This window comes from Onychostruthus taczanowskii, unplaced genomic scaffold (genome assembly GCF_017590055.1).
Source record: "Onychostruthus taczanowskii isolate IOZ18803 unplaced genomic scaffold, ASM1759005v1 scaffold57, whole genome shotgun sequence".
Taxonomy (NCBI): domain Eukaryota; kingdom Metazoa; phylum Chordata; class Aves; order Passeriformes; family Passeridae; genus Onychostruthus; species Onychostruthus taczanowskii.
In genome coordinates, this window is record NW_024503346.1 from 2,109,552 (window position 1) to 2,137,094 (window position 27,543).

A 27,543-nucleotide genomic window follows, 5' to 3' on the forward strand; every position below is an offset into this window, starting at 1 on the left:
TACTGCACCGTAAAAACACGGCTCAGGCTCCTGGGAGGCACGGGCCAGCAGCTCGGGTTACCCGTCCCTCGTCCTTGGGAGGGGGCTCCGGAGAATCCCGCCCGAATTTCAGGCGCCCGAAAGACTTTCTGGGAACGCCACTTCGCTGGGGAGAGCTCTGAGGCAGGCGGCCCAGCACAGAGGGGCTGCTCAGGGCGGTCTCGGCGGGGCCACCTGCAGCTGCGGGGCGGTGCGGGATGGGGGTGAGGCTGCGGGATGGGGCAGCGGGGGTCGCACGGGGAGTGCGGACGGGGAATGCGGGCAGCTCTGTCGCCGGCCCGGGGCGCTCGGGGTTTGGAGCGGGGCTTTGCGGAGCGCTCCGGGCTCGCTCCGGGAGAGGTGCGGATCGTTCAGAGGGCGAAGGGGTGTTCAGAGGGGCTGTGCGGGGCGGTGCGGGGTGTTCAGAGCGGCGGTGCGGATCGCTCCGGAGGCGCTCCGGGGGCGGTGCGGATCGTTCAGAGGGGCGGTGCGGACTGTGCGGGGCGGTGCGGATCGTTCAGAGGCGCGGTGCGGACTGTGCGGGGCGGTGCGGATCGTTCAGAGGCGCGCTGCGGAGAGAAGCGGCTCACTCAGGGGCGGTGCGGTCCCGGCCGGGGCGGTGCGGGGCGTTCGGAGGGGCGGTGCGGTGGGAGGTGCGGTCCTTCCCAGGGCGGTGCAGTTCTCTCGCTGTCCCTCCCAGGGCGGTGCTGTTCTCTCGCCGTTCTCTCGCCGTTCTCCCGGGTGCGGCCGGCCCCGCTCGGCCATGCGGGCGGGCTGAGCGGCGCCGCCGCCGCCTGTCCCGGGCGAGGATGGCCTCCAATTTCAACGACATCGTCAAGCAGGGCTACGTGCGCATCCGGAGCCGGCGGCTGGGGGTGAGTGCCCGGGAGAGCCTGCCCAGGGCTGGGCATTTTGCTATATATTTCTTTTCCCTGCCACTCCTTTGTCCTCTTTTTGCAAACTGAGCTGGGCGGGTTTTTCCGCAGGAAACAAAAAGATGAGGAGAGAGGAATGAAGGCACCTGGATATGTACTATATACAGGTGTGGATGGATATATTTATTTTCTGCTCTCTCTCCCTTCAGGAGCCGGGGATGCTGCGCTGCCTCCGCCGCCGTCCCTGCCCTTCGCTCCGAGCGCTGCTCCGGGAGGAACCCGGGGCCGGGGCTGGGGATGCGGGGAGCTCCGGACAGGGCTGGGCTGAGCGCCTGGAGCCGCTCGGCTGCTCCGGTTCCTGCTGCCACTCAGGGTCTGGGCTCCTGCGTGGGACAGCCGAAGCTTTGCGGTGTCTCCGGGGCTTTTAGAGTCGCTTGAATTGCGCGAAATGAAAATTCCCGCAGCTGCCCTTAGCTGCTGGTTCAATACTGAAGTTATTTCCAGGTTGTTCTGCTGCCGTGGCGTGTTCCCGGCTCCGGCTGTGCGCGCTGGATGTGCCGGGAGTGGCAGGGCAGCTCCCCGCAGGACCTGGGCTGGAACGAGCTCTGAAATTCCAGGGCTGCTCCTGCAGTCCAGGGGCTGCCCCGAGCGGGCAGGGGATGGGACCGGAGAGCTCCGTGTCCCTGGGGGAGCCTGGCCCACGGGGATGCACCTGGAGCGAGGCTTTGTGTGTGTAGAGCATTTCAATTGGTGTATCTGCCCCTCAGGACTGGAAAGAAACTGATTTGTTGTGTTTATTAAAAGCTCTTGGGTCGGCAGTTCGGGATTTGTTCGTTTCGGGGGAGTGTCTGTGGTCCCCTGAAAGCTTTTGCTGCCCCACTGCAATTACAGTTCCCTTCTCTCGCTGTACCTGTGGGCAATGACTTCTCCACAGTTTTAGGAGCTTGTGTCTCCCTGTATGGTTTGGAAACAGGAAAGATTGAGAAATCTTCCACCAGGCTGGATTTCTCATCCCTGCACTGGCAGGCACAGCTCATTCTGTAAAACCATGGGATTCTGTGACATTTTGAGGGAATGTTATTCGGAGAGCGCTTGTAGTGAATTGAGCACAATTGTGTCCTGATTCAGTCTCATTACTGAACACATGTCAGTGTTCAGTTTGCTCTGGCGTAAAGGATGAGTAAGATTAAACTGTGATGCATTTTTCCACGCTGTAACAGCAAGCTCAATGAATAAGGTTTGTCTAACCCCAGTAGTTGTGAATGCTGTCAGTGCTGGTGCTTTTCCTTTTTTAAGGCTTTCCAGAGCACTCTGAGGAAATGCTGCTGAGGAAATGCTGGATGCCCTCTCAGGAGAAGTGCATGTGACAGCTGTAAAAGAGTCATTTTTCTCCCTCCTCTACTCAGTGAACACTGGGAGGTGTCTCTTAAATCACCCTAAAAGACATTTAAAGCAAGACTTGAGTCTCCAGCCTGCTCTCCCTGCAAAACTGATGAGTTGGATGTGGTATCATTAGAAAGAGCATTATCTGAAATATTCTTCCTCTTTTTCATGGACCTACAGCCTACAAAGTGTAGGTTTGCTGGCTTGTTGGGGTTTTTTATAGATCCTACACAGGTTATAATTCAGGGCTGCTTAGTTTCCAGCTTGGGAAGAGCTGGCCCACGACTCGAGAGCAGATGTGGCTGCAGATTCTTCCTGTAGCATTTTCTGTAAGCTGCTCACAGCCCTGCTGTGCAGCAGCCAAGCAGAAATGGGTAATTATGATCAGGGTGGGGTGTCTAAAGGCAGGGCTGGAGCCTGTCCCTGCTCCTTGGTGCCCCTTCCTCCTGGCTGCAGGGGTGATGGGACACCTGGAGCTGGCTGAGCTCCTGCCTTGAGCAAGAGCTGAATTCAGTCTCACTCAGTGGCTGCTGTGAGCTTGGCTCCCTCAGAGGATGAGGAATTTATGCCAACAGGTTGTTTTTGTCCTGGGCAGGGCTGTGGGACACCCAGGTGCTGGAAAAGGAAAAAAAAAACACTTCAGAGTTTAAAGAGTAACTTTCAGAGAACTTCCCCACGCTGTGAAACCATCAGGAAGGACCAGGCTGCTGCAGGATGCTGGCTAACTGAGAGGGATCTCAGCACCCCCTCCCTGTGTGCAGGATGTGAGTGGGAGCCACTGAAATCCATCCCCATGTTCTGGTGGCACAGCTGTAATCAGAGCATTGTCCCTCCAGGCTGGAGGCAGCTCCTGCCTTTGCCTCTCTGGTGCTGTGCTAATTCCATCTCCAAGGGAACTGGGAGCAGGGCTTGGAGGCACAAATTACCTGAGAAATGGCTTTCCTGAGGAGCTGGGGTGCAGGTGCTGCCTTTGGAGTGAAAGGGGTGCAGAGAAGCAGCTTGCTCAAATCCCAGCCTCCTCTGAAAGGAACGTGACAGTTCTGGAAGGCCCTACTTTGTAATTCCAAAATTGAATTTAGGCTAATTAGTTTTGCACCTGAACTCTTTCTGCACGCTTCAAACGTGTGAGTTTAATTGAATATTATTTAATAGAATAGTTTCCATAGCAACATTTGTATCACATGTGTCTTCTGCAGAGCCAAATATATTCAGGAGAAAGCTCACTCTTCCCCACTCTTTCCATCCTCACAGGGAGGAAAATAATTCCCTCAGCCGGTGGGGCTGGTGTGTCATTAGCAGTGACACACAGGAGGCTGTGTGCTGGAAAACTGCTGACAGGGCAGAAGAACCACCTCCCAGAGTTCTTTAAACCAGGAAAAAAATCAGCTTTGCTCTGGGAGGAGGGATTCTGTCAGGGACCACCAGGAGCTGTGTGTGGGGAGGAGGACACTCAGTGCTTTTGTAGCTGATAAAGGCATTTATATCTATGCATGAAGCAAGGCTTCTCTCTGTCTAAAAAGTCCATTTTGTGCTCATGATTTTCAGATCATGCCTCATTCTGTGGTACAGGTGTGACCTTCCTGAGGGGCAGTGCATCGTGGGGATGTTTCCCTGCTGGAAAACCTGTTCTTGGCTTTCCATTTTTGGGGTGGGGGGGATGCGAACACACCTGAGCTTTCTCTTTAGGTTGGGCTGGCTCAATTAAAAATACCAATTAAAATCAAAACAGGAGCAGATCTTTGAGCTGGAGGGGTTTGCAGCACTGGTGAGCATGAGGAGCTGTACCAGGGAAAAGGCAGCTGAGGCTCTGTGGAGGTGAGAGGTTCCAGTGCTCTGTGCTGCTTCCAGGCTCACTTTTTGGGCTGAACTTCCCCTTCCTGTGTCCACCCCTGAGCTCTGGTGGAAGATGTGACTGCTGGGACTACAGCAGTGGAGCTGTTCCCTCTTTAGTGTGACCCTCCTTGAGGACAGCAATGGGATCTGAGGGGGTCAGGTTTCTGTGCTTGATGGGCCTGACTGCCCCAAAACATCTTCATCACATCAGGGGGAAGGAATGTGGTGTCAGGGGTGTCCTGCAGCACTCGGGGTTTCTAATAATTCAGCCTTCAGCTTGTGACAGGGGGGAGCTGAGGCTGCCACAGCTCTGCAGCCAGCTGTTTGTTCCTGGGAAATGCTGAAGCGGTGTCAGCAGTGCTCAAGTGCTTCTGGATTGATTAAAAAACCCAGCGGAAAAAAATAGTTCTTAGTTTTCTGGATTGCCTGCTTTGCTTTGATTAGTGATTTTGTGGCAGTGTTAAACTTTCACCTGAAGTGAGGAGGGTGTGGAGCCTTCCTGTGTTTATTTGAGTGTTGGGTGAGGAGTTCCCTGTGCAAGGCTGAGCTGGGAGCGTCCAGCACTTTTGTCCTGTGGGTTGTTCCTGAGGAAGCAGAGCACCAGTGCTGGCTGCACACCCTCGTTTTGGGTGGGAAAACTTCTGCCTCGTGCCTAGAAATTTGGAGAAACTCCTGCACAAAGCTCAGGGCTTGTCCAATTCAGCAGAAACGTTTGATTGTGGGAAGCTGCAGAGAGATTCAAGCTCTCAGGGTTTGCTGTGCTTGGTTTTAATTAGAGTGAGTCCTGTGGCAGCTTCATTGAGGAGCCTGGTGCTGCACGTTGCCTGTGACATGTACTTTGACAAGTTCTGCACAGCTCTGATGCTGTGAAACCCTGTGGGAGGAGAGGTAGAGTGGGGGAGAGACAATCTGCAGGACTGGAACCATATGGTGGGAGAGATTTGGTGCTTGAATACATGTGCCAGCAAGTTAATATGAGCATTTTAGAGCCTGAGCTGTGAAAACTGGAAAGAAGAATGATGTAAGGCTGGGGGAAGGGGGAAGGAGAAGGAAAAAAGTTGCCTGTCTCTTCATTTGAAGCAGCTTTATTAGTAAAACTCTGTTCACCTCTGCAGCTCCTTTCAGTCTGGAAGTTGGAGAGAGGGAAAAACTGAACAGATTTTTCAGGCACCAACTGCAACCTGCAGGATATTAATCCCACTGGAAATTCAGAGTTCTCCCGAGCTGCCAGATAAGGTGTTAGAATATATTCACAGATATTAAGATTTCTTATTGCTTGGAGCTTGTCAGTGGCAGCGGGGATGGGATCCAGAACATTCCTGGGGAAGTTGGAGCATTCTCCTGGAGCTGAGGAGGGGAGGGATCCCAGTAAAGACCAGAGGAGCTCCCTCTGGGCACTGGGACAGAAAACTTTGGGTTTTCTGTGGCACAGAGATGTGGGATGAGAGGCCAGGTCTGTGTCCTTGTGGGGTCAGCTCTGGGCTTGGAGAAGGGTTTGTCCTTTGGGTGCTGTCACCTCGTGTCACCCCTGTGCTGGGGGATCAGGGTGCTCAGTCTGGCTCTGGGGGAGGTAAGGGGAAGTGTTGGAGCTCCCATGGTGGAATTACATTTTGTTTCTTTTAGTGTTTGACTTGTGGGAACAGCATGGAGTGATGAGGGTCTTAATTTGTTCCCAAAAAGGACAAACCTCAGAACTACTCCTGGTTTTCCCCCAAAACATTGTGCAGATCATGATTTGGAGTATGAGACTCTTGCTTTGATGCTGGCACATTTTAGGAGGAGGAATGGCTTTTTTTGTGCTTTCCAGCCTGTTTTCAGATAAATCACCTTCTGTGTTCTTTGGAAGATGAGCTGAGTTTTCGAAGTCAAGCAATCAATTCCAAATGTTTTCATGGGCTGAACTGACTCCTAAACAAGTGCCTCTTACCCATTTGCTGTCTTGTTTAAACTATATATTTTATTGTAACAAGTTTAAAGCAAATCTGACCCTTTTTCCTTTTTCCCAAACACGTCCCTGACCTGCTGGTTGTGGATTCTGGCTCTCTTTTCCCTGTTTGCCTTCCTTTGGTAGAAAAATCTGTGATTTCTGGAGATGACAGCCCCAGTCCTGCCAGGGTGTGTCAGGGATGATTGTACAGGCAGTGAAAAGAAAGAAAACCTAATAATAAACAGGTGAAATTCACTCTGTGGTGGTTCTGGTGCCTTTTCATCATCATTCCTTTCCCAGTGTGAAATTCTCCCGCTGCTGTGCAGGGGCATTGCCCTGGAGTGAGATCAGGGATAAATAACATTTTGCAGAGGCTGTGGAAACACTTGAAAGAAAGTAACAGATGCAAGGGCTGCTCCTGAGACTGACATCTTAATTTGAGACTGACATCTTAATTTGGTGTTTGTGTAGCTTCAGGAATGCTGGGGAAGATGATGGACTGTTCCATTATCTTTTTGTCTGGCTTCATCAAGTGCTGTCAGAAATACCAGTGAGAGTTCAAGCTGTTGAAATGAATATTGGTGGTTCATTTTTTTTTGTTTTGCTGATAATGTCACTTGTTTCAGTTCAGAAGATCAATAGGGTAAAAAGAGTGGTATTTCCCCTCAGTAATGTCAATGTAAGAGGTGAAATTGTCCCTTTACTTGCCAAGTAATGCTTGTCTGGGGAACTCTCCATGAATTCTCTGTGTCTGGCAATGGAAAATTTCCTGTGAATGTCTCCAGGAAGGTGAGGGGGGATGTTTGCTGATGTTCTGAATTAATATACTCTGAATGAGCTCATCCCGTTGAGTGGCAGACTCCTGGCACGGTGCTTGTGGTAAAATACAAGTGGCTACTCCCAGGTAAATGGAGGAGTGAAAAGCTTTTATAGACATTTTAATGCAGCTTTCTCCAGTTTGGATCTTCCTGAATGTGAATGAACTCCTGAACTCTGTATTTAATTACCCAGCTGGGACATGAGAAATTCATATGAGCTGGGTTTGTCCATGGAGCAACCTGGAAAAGGGCAGGAGGGCTGCAGGAGCCTGTGGAAAAGGGAAATACTGCCTCTGGAATCCTTGGAATTCTATAGGGAAATACTGGCTCTGGAATCCTTGGAATTCTACAGGGAAATACTGGCTCTGGAATCCTTGGAATTCCATAGGGAAATACTGGCTCTGGAGTCCTTGTTTTGTTCAGTGTTTCTTTAAGTCAGTATTGGTCCATTCCCCTAAATCAAAAGAAATAAAAACAAATGAAAAGGAGCTTGGTGTCCCGAGGAGGCCAGAGCTGGACACAGCACTCCAGATGTGCTTCATGGGGTGGGTCAGAGGGGAAGGATCCCTCCAGATGTGCTGAGCAGAGGGGCAGGATCACTCCAGATGTGCTGGGTGGGCAGTGTCACTCCAGATGTGCTGGGGGGGCAGTGTCACTCCAGATGTGCCCAGCAGAGGGGCAGTGTCACTCCAGATGTGCTGTGGGGGCAGTGTCACCCCAGATGTGCCCGGCAGAGGGGCAGTGTCACCCCAGATGTGCCCAGCAGAGGGGCAGTGTCTCCCCAGATGTGCCCAGCAGAGGGGCAGTGTCACCCCAGATGTGCCCAGCAGAGGGGCAGTGTCACTCCAGATGTGCTGTGGGGGCAGTGTCACCCCAGATGTGCCCGGCAGAGGGGCAGTGTCACCCCAGATGTGCCCAGCAGAGGGGCAGTGTCTCCCCAGATGTGCCCAGCAGAGGGGCAGTGTCACTCCCCCTGCTGCCAGAGCCCGGTTCTGGTGCAGCCCAGCCTGCGGGCACTCCCTGGCAGCACCATTTGCTCTTTCTCTTGCCCACTCCCATGGATTTCAAAGCTGCTCCCCAGCAGCCCGGGCAGTGAGCTGTGCCTGCAGGGTTTGATGCCAGGAGTGCAGGGGAAATGTGGAAGGAATGGGATGAATTTACCTCGTGCTGAGACAGGGCTCAGCTGCACACCTGGAGCTGTCTGCAGGGATGGCAGGAGCTGCATTTATCACAGAAACTGCTCTGCTCTTCCTGCAGCTCACAGGTGGGTGGCAGAGGGGGACAGCAGGCCAGCAGTGGGAAGTTATTCCCATTATCCCATCTGCTGTGGGATGCTTGCAGGGCATTTGTCACCTCGGCTCTCCAGGCAGCTCCTAACAAGCATCATTACCCGAGTTTTTCAGGGTTTTTATCCTGTTTTCAGGTACAGCTGCAGCCCTTCTCCCATGGCTGGCTTTGGATGCTGGCAGCTCAGTGCTGGAAAAACTGCTTTACTGAAAAAAAGGCCTTGTTCCTGTGCAGCTTCTGCCCTTTTTTTGGGTCTCCTTAGGTGTCATCTGAAAATTACGAGTCCAGCTCTGAAATGCAACAAGTGCAGCTCTGAAATGCAGCTCCCCCAAGTGTTTGTGTGCTGTGTGGGGATGAAAAGCTGAGTTGTGAGCGAGTCCAGGCGAGGGGCAGGTCCCAGCTGGGGACACCTCCCTGCTGCCCTGCTTAGCAGGACTGTCCTTGGCACAGCTGGGGTGGCTGTCACCCAGAGCATCCCATGTCCTAATTAGCGAGCTCTGTGAGCTGTTAATGAGCTGCAGCAGTGCCCCATAGCCTGTGGAACTGACAGTCAGATACTCTGGCACGAAGGAATCAGTGCAGACCCTGTTGTGCAGCTCCCTGATCCCTCACAGGGCTGATTGCCAGGGTTGTGCCATGGCTGGCCCAGCAGGGCAGCACATCCAGTTGCAAATCCAGCTGCAAATCCAGCTGTGCTGCCTGCACAGAGCCCAGCTTTAGCCTCCAGGGGAGCTTTTACTATTTCTCCTCCTCAGTTCCAGTCCCAGGCTGATTCTCTCCTATCCAGTTTCATGCCCAGAATTAACTGTGCCCATGTACAAAGCTCAGCAGATGTTCAAGGAGCCAAATCTGATACTTAGCTCCAGCCTGGCTGGTTTTTTTCAGCTGTCACTGCCAAGGGAGGGTTTCTGCTGTAAATGCTTCTTGGCTCTTCTTTTGGAATGGCTCTTCTCTCCCCTGATGGCCTTAAGCAGCCCTGAATTATAACCTGCTCTGTGTATGGTCTATAAAAAACCCCCAAAGCCCCTTCTTTATTCACATAACTGGTTTTTATACAGTTTTACAGACCTTGTGGGTTAGCAGCTTTCTTGCCAATCACTTTATTGGTCAGTAACAAGTTGTTATCCTGTATTGACTAGTCACTCAAACCCTGAAGTGGATGTGCAGGGAAAGTTGTTTGTGAGAGATAGTTTTCATTTTTCTGACAGTGTAAAACCAGTTTACACAGGTGCAGGTTGTTTTTCACCCAGGAGTAGATTGTTATGTTAACAACTGCTCACACCAGGATTGCTTCACATGGGAATTGCAAAGTGCCAGCTTGCCTTAGAAGAAATGACAGGCCAGCCAGAGCAGCCTGATTTTATGAAGCCTTTCTTGATGATTTTTCTCTCTTACTGCAACATTCCAGTACTTCATCACTCTTCCAGTAAAAACCTTTTCCTGACACCCAGCCTCGCTGGTGCTCCACAGCTCTGCGTGCCTCAGACAATGTCACAGATTTCAGGGCTTTGGCAGGGAATCTTCTCTCTGGAATCAACCCCGTGTAGTCCTGAGGGACCAAAAAACCCCAAATAAATGAGGATGTAGGACAAAGCTGCCTTCTGATTATGTTGTCAAGCAGGAATGCATCTGTGGGTCCAGTGCAGCTCTTGGTGTTTGAAGCTGAGGCTGGAGAAAGGGCTCTGAGCCTGAACCTTGAACAAAAATCCCACTTCTGGCTGGTGTGATTCCAGCTGGGGAGTGGAGAGCTTTGGAAGGGAAAAGCCCTCAAGTGCCTGATGCTTCAGAGCAGTAGCAATCTGTTGTGACTTGCATTAGCAGGAGTTACAGGTGCACAGATTGCTCAGGATCTGCCAGGCATTTCTCTGTGCCCTGGCCTCGCAGCAAGGCCTGGCCAGTGCCAAAGCTGGGGTTTGTGACTTGAGGAAAAAACCTTTCTGAGTAGCACTGTGCACTCTGAGAGCAATCAGAAACAAAATTACAGCCTCAGTCCCTATCAGCAGCTGTGGCTGACTCTGCTGTAAAACATTGATGGTGGGGAAGGAGGGAGGTTCATCCTTCTCCAAATGTGTTCTTGGGGGAGAAGGAAAATCGAGCTGATTTTCTGTGGTGCCCAGGAGAAGGGAACAGCAGGATGCAAAGCAGCCTTGATTGATGCAGTCATGATGAGCTGGTGCAGGGAATGTGGCTCACTCCTGCCACATGGAATGGGTATTTTGGGACAGGGAAATTGCCTTGCTGCCAGGAGCACCTCTACAGACAGCACGTGGGCAGCTCTGCTGCTGCTTTCACACAGCCCCTGCTCCCCTCTGCAGGCATCACCCAACTCCTGCTGGGCACAATTCCACTCAGAGACCTCCAGGGATTTTTTTTTTTCCCCGTGATCCATCTCTTGGTAATTGTTCCATGCTTCTGTTGTGGCTTTTTAGGGTGAGATTGGCCTGAAGGAGCTGCTGGGTAGGAGAAGGAGAGGCAAGCCGTAATTTTATGGAGGAAATAATTCCAATTAAACAGTTTGTGAACTCTTAGGAAGACTGTGGGTGTTCTCTAGGGCCAGCCAGTCCCGTTCAGACGGGAGACAGAGCAGAGCTGGTGGTACCCAGAGCTCTGTGTGGAAGCAGCCCTGCAGCTTTCCATGGAGCAGATTCCTGGTGGGATGGCACAAAGGAGCTGAGCCTGGCTCTTGGCACAGCTTCATCCCGTCCCCTCCCGAATTTCCTTTGCACTGGGAATGATTTCAGGGCTTGTTTCCCACCTTTGGACCCTGAAGTGATAAACTAAGATATTTTTCCTTAAATAGAAGAATGAAGATGCAAACCCTGGCTGGTAGCCCGTGTGAACTTCCCTATTGGAAGGACCTTGGACTGGAATTCCAGCCCACTGGAGACTCCCTGCCAAAGTCCAACAAAAACTCCAATGGTTTTCCTGCAGCCTTCAGGGTGAGAGCTTCTACCAGCCTTGGGTAAAGGGGCAGCACCTTTTTTCCTATAAAATTTAACAAAAAAGGCAAATTTCAGAAGAGACGGAGGAGTTTCTCGAGCGTTGTGCCGTGCCTTTACTGTTTTATCTCTTTCTGGAGGTTACCAGAGTCACAAAATTAAATCCTGGCAATGTCCCAGGGTTTCTGGAGGCATCCCAAGCTGCTTGGGAGAACTTGCAGCTCCTGCTTTGGAAAAAAAGCAAAGTTTGTGTTTGTTTGACAGCAAGGTCAGTGTCCCTGGAAATGCAGCTCGTTGGAATTCTTGGTTTTAGGGCAAAGTGCAGAAAAACTCAGCAGAGGAACACACCAGGGCAGCTGCCCCTGGAGCTTCACTTGTCCTCAGAGGAGGAATTTGCCAGATGAGATTTTGTGCTGCTGTTTGTGACCTCTGGGCCCCTCTGAAATAACAAACAGAAATTGTTTGTATTGGTAGTAAAATCTCTGTGCTTTCCTGGAGTGTGGTGGAAGCCACAATAACAGTATAAGAGTATCTTAGATATTAGTAATAGATAATAGTATCTCAGTTTTTCAAACAGCCATTTTAACCCTCCTGCCTCAAGATGTGAAAAATAACCTCCCCCCTCCAATTTCTAAATATTTGGCCGTTTTCAGATGTTTATTTAAATCGGTTCCTGAACAGAAATAATGAGGGTCAGGGCACAGTAATGCAGATTTCAACTTCTAAATTCAAACCTTCTGTTTCTTATCATGTGGAATATTCCATTCCGTGCTTACTGGGTGGGATAATTTGTGTTTCACGGATAAGGAGGAGCATTTGAGGCACTAGGAAATGCAGGGCTGGCGGTGCTGTGCTCACTGAGGAGCTGAGGGCTGCCAGGTCTCCCTGCCACCCTCATTTCCAGGGTGCTCCAGGGTTTGGCTCATCACCCTGCACAGCAGCCCCTGGTTTCAGATTCCCTCTCTGCCTGAGAATATTCTCAAATCCCCAAGCTGAGAAAATCAAAAGAGTTTTTTTTCCATTTTACTCAGCCATACTAAGGAATAATATAATGTATTATAATGTAATAGAATGTAATATATTATAATATATTATATTATATTATAATATAATATATTATTACATAACGTAATATGATATAATATAGTAATTATGTATAACATAATATAACATAATATACATAACATAATACAATAGAATATAATATAATGTAATAATTATATATGACATAACATAATATGACATAACACAATTTAACACAATATAATATCATTTTAAATTTTGAGGTTCACAGGGTGTTCTAGGGAGAAATTTGGTTTAGATATTCTACTTTTTAGTGGGATTGGTAATGAATTGTGAAAGATTTGGAGAGATATTTTGTGGTATTGGTTCATTGTTTACTGGTCAATCAGCTAAACAGGTTGAGAATGGCTTTTTTGGACTTGAATAAGTTATATAAATGGTATCTAGGTCTGATGACTGAGCTGTTGTCATCACTGAATCTGTGCTGGGAGCCACTTGCTGAGGGCCTGTCTGGTTATTTTTTTGTTTTGCTCTTGAAATCCCACTAACTTTGGTGGCAGCTGGGATTTATTTCAGGTGTTGCTTTGGAGTTGCTGCTGGACAGTGGGCTGTGAGCAGCTGGCAGGGCTGGTAACTCTGGGAGGGCTGCAGGGAAGGGTGGCAGGAGAGCTGGAAAAGGTGGTTTGAAAACCAGAGCCTGCCCCAAATGACTTGGATTTAAATTCAATTAGACCCCAGGAGCCAAATCTTGGGTTCTACAGTTAAATAATCTGCTTTTTTAATTGCCGTTATTCAGTTCCTGCTCCTTTGTGTTATTCACAAAATGCACAGAGTTCACAAAATACAGAATTCACAAAAATACTCCTCACACACAAGAATTTCTGGCTGGATCCAAAGAAAATAGGATGGAGCTCCCCAGCAGCCTGGGCTTGTGTTCCCTCTAAACTTGTGGGAGTGCACAGCTGATTCAGGATTTCACTTCTCTGTGAGTGTTGGTGATGTTCAGGTCAGTGGAGATGCCAAGTTTATTTTTTTTTGTCTCCAGATTTACCAGAGATGCTGGTTAGTGTTCAAAAAAGCTTCAAGCAAAGGGCCCAAGAGGCTGGAGAAGTTCTCAGATGAACGAGCTGCTTACTTCAGGTGCTACCACAAGGTAAAGGCACGAGGTTCTCTCAAATTTCCATTACTTGATTACTTTTATTACTTACTAAAATCGAAAGTTTTGTGTATTACTGAAAATTGATTTTTTTTTTTTAACTCTTAAGGTCCTAAACCTCTGTGTATGCTTTCATTCAGTAAAGCAGAAGCAAAATAAATGTTCTTTGTAGCAAATATCTTGCTAAGCAAGTGGAAAATGACTTTATTTGTTAAAGCATTTGGCCTTTCCTCTCCTCAGCCCTTTAAAATCACATCTGAAATACTCTGCAGTGGCTCTTCATATTTACAGGAACAGCCATCCCAGGGAAGGTGGGCATTCCAAAGGCACCTGGAGGTTCCCATTTCCTGGGATTTTGCCTCTGTGGAAGCCAGGAGGCAGCTGCAGACATGAAGGACATTTTTACAGCAGTGCAGAGCTCTGCTAAACTCACTGCTGTTAAAAGAATTAAGAATTTCCCCCCAGGCACTGCTCTGGAATTATGCACATCTCACATTCACCTGAGAACTGCCGTGTGTCATTCTCCTGGGCATGGAGGTGGAAATAAGAAACCTTTTAATTGATAATAATTGCAGGCAGAAACTGCAGGTTAGGAATTGTGGGCATAAATTCCCAGGAGCTGGAGGCTGCTCTGCACTCACTGACAGACATTTGGGAGGAGATCCTGGGGGAATCCTGCCTCTGAATGCCACAGAAGCTGGAATTGATTTGCCATAAAACCCCTGGCTATTTCTAATAAGTCAGGCCCAGAAATAATTCACATTTCTATTAGGCAACTTTCAGAAATAATGAGGTTTTATTCCCTTTGTTGTGGGAGGGCTGCACAGTGTGTGCAGGAACTTCAGCCCTGTGTCAAACACTGCATTTATTTTGTTATAACTCTCTCAATAATTGATGCAAATCTGTGTTTTTCCCATTGTGTCAATGCAATATGTGAGCAGCACTTGGGCAAGGGGTATGAAATCCAAGAGGAACCTGAATGAGGATGGAATTTCTTCTCTTCTTTCATGAAATTCCACAGGTTAGCAGCTGTTTGCAGATGTTTAACCCACAGCAGCCTGGATGTGCAGAGCAAAGCACCATGGAAAGCCTCACTGGCTCCATGAAAATCTGAAAACTGAGTTCAGATTTTCATGAAAATCTGAAAAAACCTGAAAATCATGAAAAATCCCTCTGTGGGATTTTCAGTTTTAAGCCAAGTTTTGTCTCTCCTTAACATTTACTTCATTTCAAACTGCTGATTCTCCTACCAGCTGAATTTCTGGATTTCTCTGGTAGCTGATTTGACAGGAATGAACAAGGGTCAAAGTCCAAAATGAGTCACTGAGAACTAACACACAAATTTGGTGTGGTTTTTATGAGAACTTTGCCAATCATGTGGACAGGACCCAGCTCTTCCTCAGGGACATCTTCCCCCATCCCAGGCTGCTCCAAGCCCAGCCTTGGACACTTCCAGGGTGATGAAATCGGGAAAATTCTGATTTTTGTTTGGATTTTGAGAATATTTTCAGGCAGAGAGGGAACTGGGATGGGATGTTGAGAGAGGCTGTTCTCTGGTTTAGAGTCATCAGCTCTCCAGACTGACAGGGCTCCTTTATTTTTAACAAACCTCCCTGAGAGGCAGCTAATGAATATTAAATGGCATTTCTGGGCAAAATGTGCTCATTTGTAAAGAGCACAGGTGGATAAAAATGCAGGGTTTTTTAAAAAATAAGCCTTGTAAATGTGTTGAAATTTAAATGTGAATGATGGAGCTTCTGAGAGTATTAAATATGAGCTGCTGGAAAAAGAGAACTTGTCTCTGCTGCTCTGTAGCTGAATGATTCTTATGGAAATCATAGTTAATTATTGATAAAATTATTGATAACCTAAAATTGTTGATACAATAATTGATAAAAGTACAAAACCTGAAGAGCCCTCACTCAGCCCATCAGTCCTGGGAGAGGTTTAATCCATCATAAAACCCTAAAGGGGAGAAAAGGAAAATGATGAATGGAGCTCATTTCTCAGCAGCACCTGCCTCCTTCACTCAAGTGTTCCCTTCTGGGGCCTTGTCCTTTTTTTCTGGGGTGGATTAAAGTGCAAGATTTTCCTTGATTTGTTGGTGCAGAGGGGCCTGCTTGTGGTGGCACCAATCCCTGGGGCTGAGGATGCAGCTCCTTTCCTTCTCCATTTGGATTTTAGGTCCCCAGCACTGTCTTGCTGCTGCTTCTGTTATTTTGGGGAGTCCCAAATGTTTGCATTTGAGTGTGTCCTTGTCTGCAGCTCTGCACAGGGCCCAAGTCTAGACATCCTCACCACGGAGGTGTAAAACAGAAATAAGCACTTTTTTTTTGTGTAATATTGACCTTTAAATCCTTTCTCATCTAATCTTGCTCTGTTTTTTAAAAGTGGAAAGGTCACAGTGCCCTAAAATAAAGGAATGTGGGAACAGTCAGCTGGGGTTTATGGAGTGAACTGGGAATTTGCATACACAAAGCAAATTGCCCACCTAATTCCTTTGGTCCCACAAGGGAGGGAAAATAATTAGAATTCAGGCTGCAAAATCTGCACAGAGTTGCTTTTCAGGTGAGTGTCTGATTTTCACTTGTTAAAAATAAATAAGCAACCACAAATTGCCACATTCTTGAATAAATAATACTGGAGGAAGGAAGAAATTCTTATTTCTTTTAACTTAGGGATGTGCCAGAAGAATCCTCAATATTCCAATAAAAACTGAACTAATTGTGTCCTGCTGACAGGAAAACACTGAGCCCTCCAGGGCTGAGTTTTAATCCCATTGTATTAATCTTGCCTTGAAACAGCAGGAGTCATTTAAACATTCATTTAAAGTCAGTCATTTAAGCAGTCTTTTCTGTCTGCTTATGGAATAATCCATTTGGAAAATTGGATTGTGGAACTTGTAATTGTTTTCCAGGCAAAACTGTATCAGTGGCAAATGAAATGTTTCCAGTCTGAGCACTCTGCTGAGGAGGAGCTGTTGAACATTTATTTTAATGAGTGCTGTCACTTAGCTGGGAGTGAGGCACCAGGTTCAGGCCTTCAGCAGAATTAAAGGAACTTTTCTGGGGGTTTTGGTGTCTGCACTGAAATTCCACCCAGGGGAGTTCTGTGGAATGCTTGTGAGGAGGAGATAAGAAGAAAATAACAGAGAAAAGAAGGGAAGGGAAGAGAAGGGAAGGGAAGGAAAGGGAAGAGAAGAGAAGAGAAGAGAAAGAGAACTTCGACCTGGATGAGCTTTTAGGTCCCTCCAACCCAAACCCTTCCATGATTTTATATAAAATTAAATCTGTTATTTATACTCAGCAGGTTAGAGATGTGCAGGCAGGAGTGAGCAATAATATTTTCCATTAAATGTTCCCCTGGGGTTTCCTGGGAAATGTTTTGTCTCTTCTCATCATGGGGGCAATTTTCAGTAAGCCAAGACAGAGCCATGAATCCTTAATTAAGATTAAAACCCAGGGTGCTTGGGAAGCGTTGTGCAGGCAATAGATGCAGTCCCTGGTGTGATGCTCTGAGTGCTCCCCATCCCTGAGAATTCTGCACTAATTCAAACAATACTTGGAATGCTGAGGATCATTTCTTGGAATGCTTTTTGGTGCAAATGGGAGGGATGGGAGGAAGAATTTTGGCTGAGTGGATGTGGCAGGCTGGAACTCTGCTTGTTCTGCCAGCTGGGAAGTGACTGATGGATTAATCCCTGCTGCTGCTTCAGAACTCCCTCACTGCACAGCTCTGCAGGTATTTGAGTTTTTAATCTAATCAAATGCATTTCAATTCTGTGGATTGTCATTTTAATCCAAAGGAGGCTTGGAAGGGAGAAGGAGGGGGGAAATACGCAAAGAGAGGTCTTTAAACCTCAACAAAATGCCATTTTTTGACTTCTCTGTTAATGCTGTCTTAGGTCTGGTATTTGTGGTGTAATCCCCATTTTAGAACTCGGTTGATAAATGTACATTAGTTTTGATCTCAGATAAATAAAACACACATGAATTAGACTAACCATAAAAACATTTGTTTTGCAAGAGCCTGGCAGGAGGAGAGCTATTTTAAAATGCAAAATTTAAAAAAAAAAAAAAAAAAGAGGGAAAAAAACCCAAACTTCAGCCGCAAATATTTGCAGGTGTTTGGTGCCTGCTCTGCTGGTTCCAGGAGCGTGGGGGTGTTTGCAGGCTGCAGTGGCAGCTCCAGGAGGATGTGCCAGACAGTTTGGACCATCTGTGGTGCCAGGGGGGCTGGGCAGGGCAGATATTCTGATTTTTCCAGAGGGCTTCTGTCAGATTGTGCCCTTTTCTGACCCAGAGCTGGGGCAACTGAGAGGTGTTTTAAAAGCTTTTATTCCATTTTCAGTCTCATGTGAAGGGTGAGACAATACAGATGTTATAATTCATGCTGTTACAATCAGAAGCCAGCTATTTCTTAATTGTAATATACTGTAAGTGTTTCTTGGCCTATCAGATTTACTTCCCACAGGCTTCTCCCCTGGCAGTGCAGCAGGAATTGCTCCTTGGATAAAGCTCTGGGTGGCACCAGGAAATCTGGAGTGCAGGAGGGGACTTGGACTCCCTGCCCTGTGAAATGCCATCACACAGGAGCTCTCAGGCAGCCACTGCAGCACAAAATGAGCCAGGAGCTGCCAAATGCAAGCATTTCTCCAAATATCAATTCCTTTTTTCGCCCCCTAAAATTCAGAGCTCAAACACAAATTCCAAAGGATTTGGTGAAATTAATGGTGCAGTGAACTACTGGCAGTGTCTGATTTCTGTGCTCTGTCTTCACCCTCTGCTCTTGTGTTAATTGAGAGAGAATTTTTACTTATAAAGATGAATTAATCTCCCAGAAAAGCCAGACAGACCTTTGTGAGCACTGCAAAAGTGATAAGAGATAAACAATGCTTGGGGAAACTGCAGTTTCCATTGCAGGAAATGCAAATGTGCTCAGCCTAAATGTCAAGGTGCTTGCTGTCCTGAATGGGGGAAAATCTGATTTTATTTCCCCTTGCATTTAAATCCTTTCTTGGCATCTGAGAAAAATAGCTTGGCCTGCCCTGTGCCATGAATTTGTGACAGATTTGTGTGCAGAGTGGGGGATCTGCTCCCATCACAGCATTTCCTGCAAGAGGGGGAAAACAAAACCTTCGTGCAGAATTAACCCAAATCATCAACTCTCAGTTGTGACACTTGACAAAGTCTTCAAGCTGGAGGCTGCAAAAAGCTGAGCTCCAAATTTGGCAGCTGTGCTGAAGGTTTGGGTGCTCCCCATGGGATGCTCCTTCCATTCCATCCTTCTGCTGCTGCCCATGGGATGAGGCTCTGGACCTTGGCTCTGTTACTTGTTTTTATTTTGGGGAGATGCTGTCCATGAACTGCTCTTTGTGCCTCCCATTCACAGCAGGGAAAGCTTTTCTGGGGTTTTGCTTGTGGAAATATGATTAATCTAAATAAAGAATTGCTCCTCAGCCAAATTTCGGAGCATTGCTCATGGGCTGTGAGGGTGAAAGGTTCATGCTAGAAAAATTAAATCACTGTGTTGTGTATTTACTAAAGCTGTGCACAAGGTAATACCAATTTTATATTTTTTTGGTATAAAAGCTATTTTTCCAATCATCGTCTGGCACCCAGACAACAGAAATCTGTTTCTGAATCTTTAACACTAAAACACTTTCTGATAACGAAAACTCTGATTTTATTTTTGCCTTTTTTTTTTTTTTTGAAGTGAACCAGTCTAACAAATCCTCAACTTTCCCTCAATAAAAAAAATAATACAGAGAGCAGCTTTTCAGCAGTGTTTTCCCCTCCGTGCTGGACCTGGCAGTGCTGGAGCTCCACGTGAGTGAATCCCTTGGGTTTCCATCTCCACCTCTCTTTGCTTCTGCTGCTCCAGGTTGGTGTTTCTCTGCCCCTCGTGTGAATATTGCTCAGGCTGGAGGCAGCTTTGGTTCCACCTCTCCCTTGGCTGCAGTTCCCTCAGGATGGTGTCACACTGATGTCCTGGAGAGCTGGAGGACGTGGCTGCTGCAGCTCCCAGGGGAGGATGGAATTTCCCCTGGGATTTCCGAGGTGGCTCCTGGCCAGGCTGCGTCTCCATCACAGACACTCAGAGCCTGCTGATGCTGTCTCACCTTTCTCTCCCTCTTCTTTTCCCTTCTCTCCTCCCCTTGCCCAGCCAAGAATGGACAGATCTCTTGCCAGGCTCCTCATTAAAATCCCAAATTGTGCTTTTCCAGGTCACGGAGCTCAATAACGTGAAGAACATCTCGAGGCTGCCCAAAAGCACCAAGAAACACGCAGTGGGCATTTATTTCAGTGATGACACCTCCAGAACCTTTGCTTGTGACTCAGGTGGGTCAAATGGGAAGCCTCAGAGCACGGAGTGTGAAATTGTAAATATGATGTACCTACACGCAGATTTTCTGGGCATTTCTGCAGAGCTTGAGGCAGATGAGTGGTGCAAGGTGCTGCAGATGGAGTGCCTGGGAACACGAATTAATGACATTAGCCTTGGAGAGCCTGACTTGTTGGCATCTGGAGTAGAGAGGGAGCAGAGTGGTAGGTATAGAAATACCGACCTTTTGAATTTTTAATTGCATTAATTTCAAGCCTTTTAGAGTGTACATACGGGTATTGGAAATAAAGAGGAGCAAAACTGTTTTTCCAAGCCCTCCTTGCTGTTTTGGGGGGTTGGTTTTGGTTGGCTGGGGGTTCATTTTTGGGTCTTGCTACCAGAGATAATAAATAAGTTATCTAGAATTATTTTGGAGTAGCACTTCCCTTTCTCAGATGAGTTAGTTGCTCCTGGAGATGGGAACTATTTGTTGTGTGGTTTTCTGGTGTGATGTCAGTGGCTGAGGCTTTGTAAAGAGAATAATAAATAACAGTAATTGCATGCAAAACCTGAGCCCGTGGCTACTCCACTTCCCTGTGCAAATGAGCTCATTACCTGCACAGGCAAGGGATTTATTCACAAATTGCTCACAGCTTTATGAGCTGTTTGCAAATACCAGGATTATGCTGGTGCACTTCTCCTCAGGCTCTGAGTGCACACACAAATATTTGATGCCCTTTGGGTGCAGCATTTGACTGCCCCCAAACGTGGGGCTTACAGAGCTGCAGGAAGGAATTCTTTGTGTGGGAATGAACAGTTCTAAGTGGAAGCAATAGTGGAAATAGAGATGGAAAATAGGAAATTCCTTGAATGACTTGCACATGTGCTGCTGGGCAGGGATTTTAGACTAACCTTTTGTTTTTCTCCCAGAGAGATTCAATGTGTATTTGATGCCATCCCCTAATTTAGATGTGCATGGGGAATGTACCTTGCAGATAACATTTGAGAATATCTGTCTTTGGGACATCCAGAATCCCAGAGTCAAACTGGTCTCGTGGCCACTCAGTGCCCTGCGGCGCTACGGGCGGGACCCAGCCTGGTTCACCTTCGAGGCAGGCAGGTAGGTCACCCTCTGCTCCTGCTCTGCTTCCTGGGGTGCCTCAGCCTCCTCCAGAGGGTTCCCAAGGATGTGGGAGCTGATCTGCAGCCAGAGGCCAGCCTGGATCCATAGCTTAAAAAAAAAAAAAATGCAGTTTAAGTGTTGAAACAAGTATAAATCCCCCCCATAAAAACCCAGTTAAAATAGTGGAACAAATATACCACCCCTAGAAAGCAAATTAAAATGCTGAAGCAAATGTAACCCTGCACAAAAAACAAATTAAAATGCTGAAAGAAATATAACTCCTCCCAAAACAATGCAGTTAAAATCCTGAAACAAATATAAACCTCCCCCCAAAAAAATACAATTAAAATACTGAAACAAATATAAACCTCCCCCAAAACAATGCAGTTAAAATCCTGAAACAAATATAAACCTCCCCCCAAAAAAATACAATTAAAATACTGAAGCAAGTATAAACCCCCCAAAAAAAACCCCATATTAATACATTGAAACAAATATAACCTCTCCTAAAAATACACTTAAAATGTTGAAACGAGTATAAGCCCCAAAAAGCCCAATTAAAATACTGAAACAAATATAACCCCCCAAAAGCAAATCAAAATACTGAAACAAATATAACCCCCCACAAACAAGCTTCACCCTCCTCCCCAAAACCCCCCAATTAAAATACTGAAACAATTATAACCCCCCTAAAAACCCCAATTAAAACACTGAAACAAATATGCAGCCCAGTTAAAATACTGAAACAAATATACACCCCTAAAAAAAACAAATAAAATTTGTATTTATTGTTTCAAGGGGAAGACAAAAGTCTGCATTACTCATTAAAAGTCCAAAAGGGGGAGACAAATGAATCCTGCCTGGCACAGATTCCAGATAGAGCCTAAATATAAAAAAATCTGGGTTTGTGCAGGAAATCTGCAGAGCTTTTGCACTTGTGAAGGACCAGCTGAGTTTGGAGAGAGCAACCCAAGCACAGCCTGGGGCAGTAAATGCACCAGGGCTGAACACAGGCAGAAATGATGCCCTTCAGTTTTTGACTTTTTTTATTGGTGTTCCCTGTGTTCTTTGCACATTACATTTGCAGCTCTGTGGCCTGTGGTATCAGTGGCTGCTTTTCCGTGGCTTTTCCCTTGGCAGAAAATAAAAGTGAATTCCAGATCTCCAAGTCCTGGGGGCACAGGAGTGCTCGCTTGGCTCTTGCTGGGAACCAAAGCTGAGAAAACTCCCAGAGATGTTTCATTGGCAGAGCACAGCCAGGGCCAGGGGGCACTCCAGAGATGGGGTTTGACCTGGGGGGGAATGGCAAAATTGCATCACCGCTTGTCCTCCTAATTGGTGCTTTTTATTAATTATGTTCATGTCCTAAAACCTATAAGATGTCCTCACCCCTGTGGGGGTGGATTTTGTGGACATCATTCCACAACTGCCCCTGGATAAAGATCCACTCTTACATTACCTCCTTATTAAATGAGCCTGAGTTTAATTTCCCCATTGAGAAAAGACAGAAAAAAGGTGGAAATAACTTTGTTCCCTCCAGATTTCCTCCCCGTTGTGTGAGGGCACTTCAGGGCAGCACAGGGAAGTTCTGCTGGCTCTGGGTGCACCCTGTGGGGGTGGACATCATTCCACAGCTGCCCCTGGAAAAAGATCCACTCTTACATTGCCTCCTTACTAAATGACCCCGAGTTCCATTTCCACGTTGAGAAATGGCAGAAAACAGCTGGAAACAACTTTTTTTACCTATAAGATGTCCTCACCCCTGTGGGGGTGGATTTTGTGGACATCATTCCACAACTGCCCCTGGATAAAGATCCACTCTTACATTACCTTTTTGTTAAATGAGCCTGAGTTTAATTTCCCCATTGAGAAAAGGCAGAAAAAAGCTGGAAATAACTTTTTCCCCCTCCTGATTTCCTCCCCATTGTGTGAGGGCACTTCAGGGCAGCGCGGGGAGCTTCTGCTGGCTCTGGGTGCACCCTGTGGGGGTGGACATCATTCCACAGCTGCCCCTGGAAAAAGATCCACTCTTACATTGCCTCCTTACTAAATGACCCCGAGTTCCATTTCCACGTTGAGAAATGGCAGAAAACAGCTGGAAACAACTTTTTTTCCCTCCTGATTTCCTCCCCGTTGTGTTGGGCACTTCAGGGCAGCGCGGGGAGCTTCTGCTGGGTCCTGGTGCACCCTGTGGAGGTGGACATCATTCCACAAATGCCCTGGTGGATCTTTATCCACTCCTACATTACCTCCTTACTAAATGACCCCGAGTTCCATTTCCACGTTGAGAAAAGGCAGAAAACAGCTGGAAATAACTTTTTTCCCTCCTGATTTCCTCCCCGTTGTGTTGGGCACTTCAGGGCAGCGCGGGGAGCTTCTGCTGGCTCTGGGTGCACCCTGTGGGGGTGGATTTTGTGGGCAGCTTTCCACAACTGCCCCTGGATAAAGATCCACTCTTACATTACCTCCTTACTAAATGACCCCGAGTTCCATTTCCACGTTGAGAAAAGGCAGAAAACAGCTGGAAACAACTTTTTTTCCCTCCTGATTTCCTCCCCGTTGTGTTGGGCACTTCAGGGCAGCGCGGGGAGCTTCTGCTGGGCCGCAGCTTCCCCCTGCCACTGGGCTGCCCTGTGCTCGTCCCCCCGGCAGGATGTGTGACACGGGAGAAGGGCTCTTCATCTTCCAGACGCGGCATGGCGAGGCCATCTACCAGAAGGTGCACGCGGCTGCCCTGGCCATCGCCGAGCAGCACGAGCGGCTGCTGCAGAGCGCCAAGGATGCCATGGTAGGGACACGGCTGGGGACACTGGCAGGGGACACGCTGGGCACCCACCCAGGCTGGGCTGCCTCAGGGGGGTTGTTGTTGTTGTTGTTGTTGTTGTTGTCTTAGTCGTCGTTGTCGGTGTGATTGTGTTTTGTTATTGTTACTGTTCTTGTTGTTGTATGTTACTGTTACTATATATTGTTCTCAAATTTATTATTATTCTTAAATTTATTATTGTTCTTAAATTTATTATCATCATCATTCTTATTATTGTATATTACTATTACTATATATTATTCTCAAATTTATTATTATTATTGAATTTATTATCATTCTTGTTATTGTATATTACTATTACTATATATTATTCTTAAGTTTATTATTATTCTTAAAATTATCATTATTATTATTATACATTATTATTACTATATATTATTCTTCAATTTATTATTATTCTTAAATTTATTATTATTGAATTTATCATTCTTATTATTGCATATTACTATTACTATATATTATTCTTAAATTTATTATTATTCTTAAATTTATTATCATTCTTATTATTGTATATTATTATTACTATATATGATTCCTAAATTTACTATTATTCTTAAATTTAAATTTATTATCATCATCATTATTATTGTTGTATATTATTATCACTGTATATTGTTCTTAAATTTATTATTATTCTTAAATTTACTATTATTCTTAAATTTATCATTATTTTTATTATTACTACTACTACTATTATTATTATTATATTCTGCTTGATTATAAAATGTAGAGCAATCTTGAATTCCTGTTCAAGGATAAAACCAGCAAGGACATGCACACGGATTAGTTGTGGAAGAGATAAAGCAAACTGAGCAGAAGCTCAGTGCCCACGGCCAGGAACAGACACACAGCCCAGTCCAGCCTCAGACCCGGCCCCGAGTGCAGTTCTGGGCCCTGCAGTGCAGCCGTGCCCGGGGCTGCTGTCCCAGAGCTGCAGGCTGGCCCTTGTCACTGCACAGGCACCCCCGCCAAGGGGAGAGAACCATGAGGAGGACTCTGTCTTATCAGAAGGCTAAATAATTATTATTCTATACTATGTACATTTCATCTAAACTGAGTCTGCCTTGCACTCACCCTTGCTCACAACTGCATCTCTGTGAGGGCATCTCTGACTCTCTCGTGACTCTGTCATGACAGTCCAGATTCACACACACACTTGGCCCTGATAGAACATCCTCCCTCAGGGTGAAAAATCTCCACCTTGCATTCCACTCTGGCACAGCACAGGCACAGCAAGAGATAGGAATTGTGCTTTCGCTCTCTCTGAGGTTCAGAGAATGTGAAACCCGTAAATGTTCTTGGGAAGAACTGTGCCTTGCTTTTCTCTGTGAGGAGAATGTGGCAACAGCCCCTGACCCGTGTCGTGCCTTGCAGCTGCAGCTGAGGAGGAGCGAGCGGGCAGTGTCACTGAGCACCGTGGTGCCCCTGCCCCGCAGCGCCTACTGGCACCACATCACCCGCCAGCACAGCACCGGGCAGCTGCTGGGCCTGCCAGGTAAGGACACTGCCAGCGGGCACTGCCCCAGGGTGCCACTGAGCCACACCTGGGCACTGCCCCAGGGTGCCACTGAGCCACCCCTGACACTGCCCCAGGGTGGCACTGAGCCACAGGTGACACTGTCCCAGGGTGCCACTGAGCCACACCTGACACTGTCCCAGGGTGGCACTGAGCCACACCTGACACTGCCCCAGGGTGGCACTGAGCCACAGGTGACACTGCCCCAGGGTGGCACTGAGCAATGCCCTGACACTGCCCCAGGGTGGCACTGAGCCGCCCCTGACACTGTCCCAGGGTGGCACTGAGCCACCCGTGACACTGCCCCAGGGTGGCACTGAGCCACATGTGACACTGCGCCACACCTGACACTGCCCCAGGGTGGCACTGAGCAATGCCCTGACACTGCCCCAGGGTGGCACTGAGCCGCCCCTGACACTGTCCCAGGGTGGCACTGAGCCACACCTGACACTGCCCCAGGGTGGCACTGAGCCACATGTGACACTGAGCCACACCTGACACTGCTCCAGGGTGGCACTGAGCCACATCTGACACTGCCCCAGGGTGGCACTGAGCCTGACTGCTGCTCTGTTCCATAGGGGTGGCATTCATGGGGATGGCATTCATGGGAGTGACACTTACAGGGATGGCACTCATGTGGGGGTGGCACTCACGGGGGGGTGACACTCAGCCTGAATGCTGCTGTGCTCCGTGAGGGTGCCACTTGTGGGGATGGCACTCATGATGGTGACACTTGTGGGGGTGACACTCATGGGATGACACTCAGCCTGAATGCTGCTGTGCTCCATGGGGGTGGCACTTGTGGGGATGGCACTCATGGGGGTGGCACTGATGGGTGACACTCACGGGGGTGGCACTCACCTGAACCCTGCTCGGCTCTCTGGGGACAGGCGTGTCCTGTTGGCACAGAGCTCGGGAGGCTGTGGCCAGCAGGAGCAGGACAGGATTCCTGCCCTGCACCTCGGGTGTTCTGCACCTCGGGTGTCCCAGCTGAGGTTTTGCACCACGGCTGGGAAGGTCTGGAGCACAAATCCCGTGCGGAGCTGGGGGTGCTCGTCCTGGAGCAGAGGAGGCTCAGGACAGACCTGCCCCAAACTCTTCATGCTTTTTGTGCCTCTTGGCTCCCCTCCTCTGCATGGCTGCCTTGTGCTGAGATCCTTCATGATTCATTTTGTGTACTTGTTAAAATTCAAAACAACCACATCCCCCAGAGCAGGGACATGAGGGGAAATAAAAGGAGGTGCTCAGACCTCAGAGGAACTGGGCCAAAGTCAGCACCGTGGAGTTGTGTTTGTTTTCAGAATTCAAAACCCCGAAAAAACAAACAAAAAACAGCCTTAAAGGAAATATTTTTCCCGGTTCTTTCTTTCCAACACTAGAGGGGGCAGGCAGCCCATGGAAAGCTCCATCCAGAGCAGGGATGGAGGGGAAAGCAGCGCTTCCCTGCCTGCTCAGAGCTGTTCCATGCATGGGGGCATGGCAGGAGGAGCTGCTGGTGGCAGCCTGTGGCACAGTCTGGCCCTGCTGTGCCCTTCCACAGAGCCATTAATTAAATCAGTGATCCAGCATGGAGCTGGCACGAGAGAAATAGACTGCAGGGGTGCAAACCACTTGTTTTATATTTACAAAAACATCCTGCTTGTTAAGAGTGGTAAGAAAGGATCTAAAAGAGCATTTTTACTTTTTTAAATGCAAGCCAGAACTTTGAAAACAAATTAATTTGCTTTTTACAAGTTTATTTCTGAAGGAAGGGGCAAAGAAAATCTGTGTGGGTATTTCTGAGCTGGAGCAGCACATTAAGCAGGGTTAGAGTGAATTAATTGATGTGTGTAAACCATGGCTGGGGTGCTGTGTCTAACTGGGCTGTTCTGTTTCCTCCTGGCTCTCTGAAGATGTTTCCAGCCCGCTGAAGCTGCACCGCACGGACACGTTCCCAGCCTGCAGGTCAGAGCCCCGATAGAAATCCAGGCAGAGCTTCTCAAACTCTGTCCTCCGGCCAGCTGCCCCGGGGCACGCCAGTGCTGCTGACAGCCAGGGCTGGGAACGCACACAAGTTCAGCCTGGATGAAGAGTTCTTGCAATACAAAGGATTTTTTAAACTCTGCCAAAAGCAGAAACACTTCTCTGGATGCTGGGGAGAGGAACCAAGCCACCAAACCCTCTGGTGTATCTTTTATGTACACTGGACAGAGAAGAAATCACTCCCTAAACGCTTCCCACTGATTTTGTATGATAGGTATGTTGTAAATATGTGAGACTCCTGCTGTAGTGTGGTTATTTTGTCTCCTGACACTGATTTGTGGCAATGCTTATCTTCAGTTATTCCCATCATTGTTACCCTGTTCCCGATCTCTGGAATGGTGGCCAGTTTGAAGCAGCTCTTGGATACAATTTTTCCTGTTTGAAGACTTGATTGATTTCTTTTAAAAGAATCTCCTCTTTACTGTATTTATTTCCATCTCTGTAAACATTGAAAATAAAAAAAAGTCCCATGCAA

The 27,543-nt window shown here is 47.6% G+C and overlaps 1 protein-coding gene across 7 annotated transcripts; it reads left to right on the forward strand.

Annotated features, from left to right (window-relative positions):
- Positions 1–37: 37 nt before the first annotated feature.
- DOK5 (docking protein 5) lies at positions 38–27,543 on the forward strand. 7 transcript variants are annotated; one of them, XM_041417889.1, is made up of 9 exons: positions 38–242; positions 688–893; positions 13,149–13,256; positions 19,486–19,600; positions 19,688–19,807; positions 20,514–20,703; positions 23,359–23,494; positions 24,905–25,025; positions 26,939–27,543. In XM_041417889.1, the coding sequence occupies exons 2-9, from the start codon at positions 828–830 to the stop codon at positions 27,004–27,006; spliced, it is 924 nt and encodes a 307-aa protein (XP_041273823.1). In that variant the 5' UTR covers positions 38–242; positions 688–827; the 3' UTR covers positions 27,007–27,543. The 7 variants fall into 7 exon arrangements, with proteins under 7 accessions (XP_041273823.1, XP_041273822.1, XP_041273827.1 ...); XM_041417888.1 differs by having other exon boundaries at positions 719–893; XM_041417893.1 differs by having other exon boundaries at positions 719–893; positions 20,553–20,703.

Excerpts from the sequence above, each read along its gene's own strand:
- DOK5 (XM_041417889.1), top strand. The coding sequence starts at position 828 with ATGGCCTCCAATTTCAACGACATCGTCAAGCAGGGCTACGTGCGCATC. Across the intron at positions 13,257-19,485 it reads ACTTCAGGTGCTACCACAAG|GTCACGGAGCTCAATAACGT; the intron begins GTAAAGGCACGA and ends GTGCTTTTCCAG. Across the intron at positions 19,601-19,687 it reads AACCTTTGCTTGTGACTCAG|AGCTTGAGGCAGATGAGTGG; the intron begins GTGGGTCAAATG and ends GCATTTCTGCAG.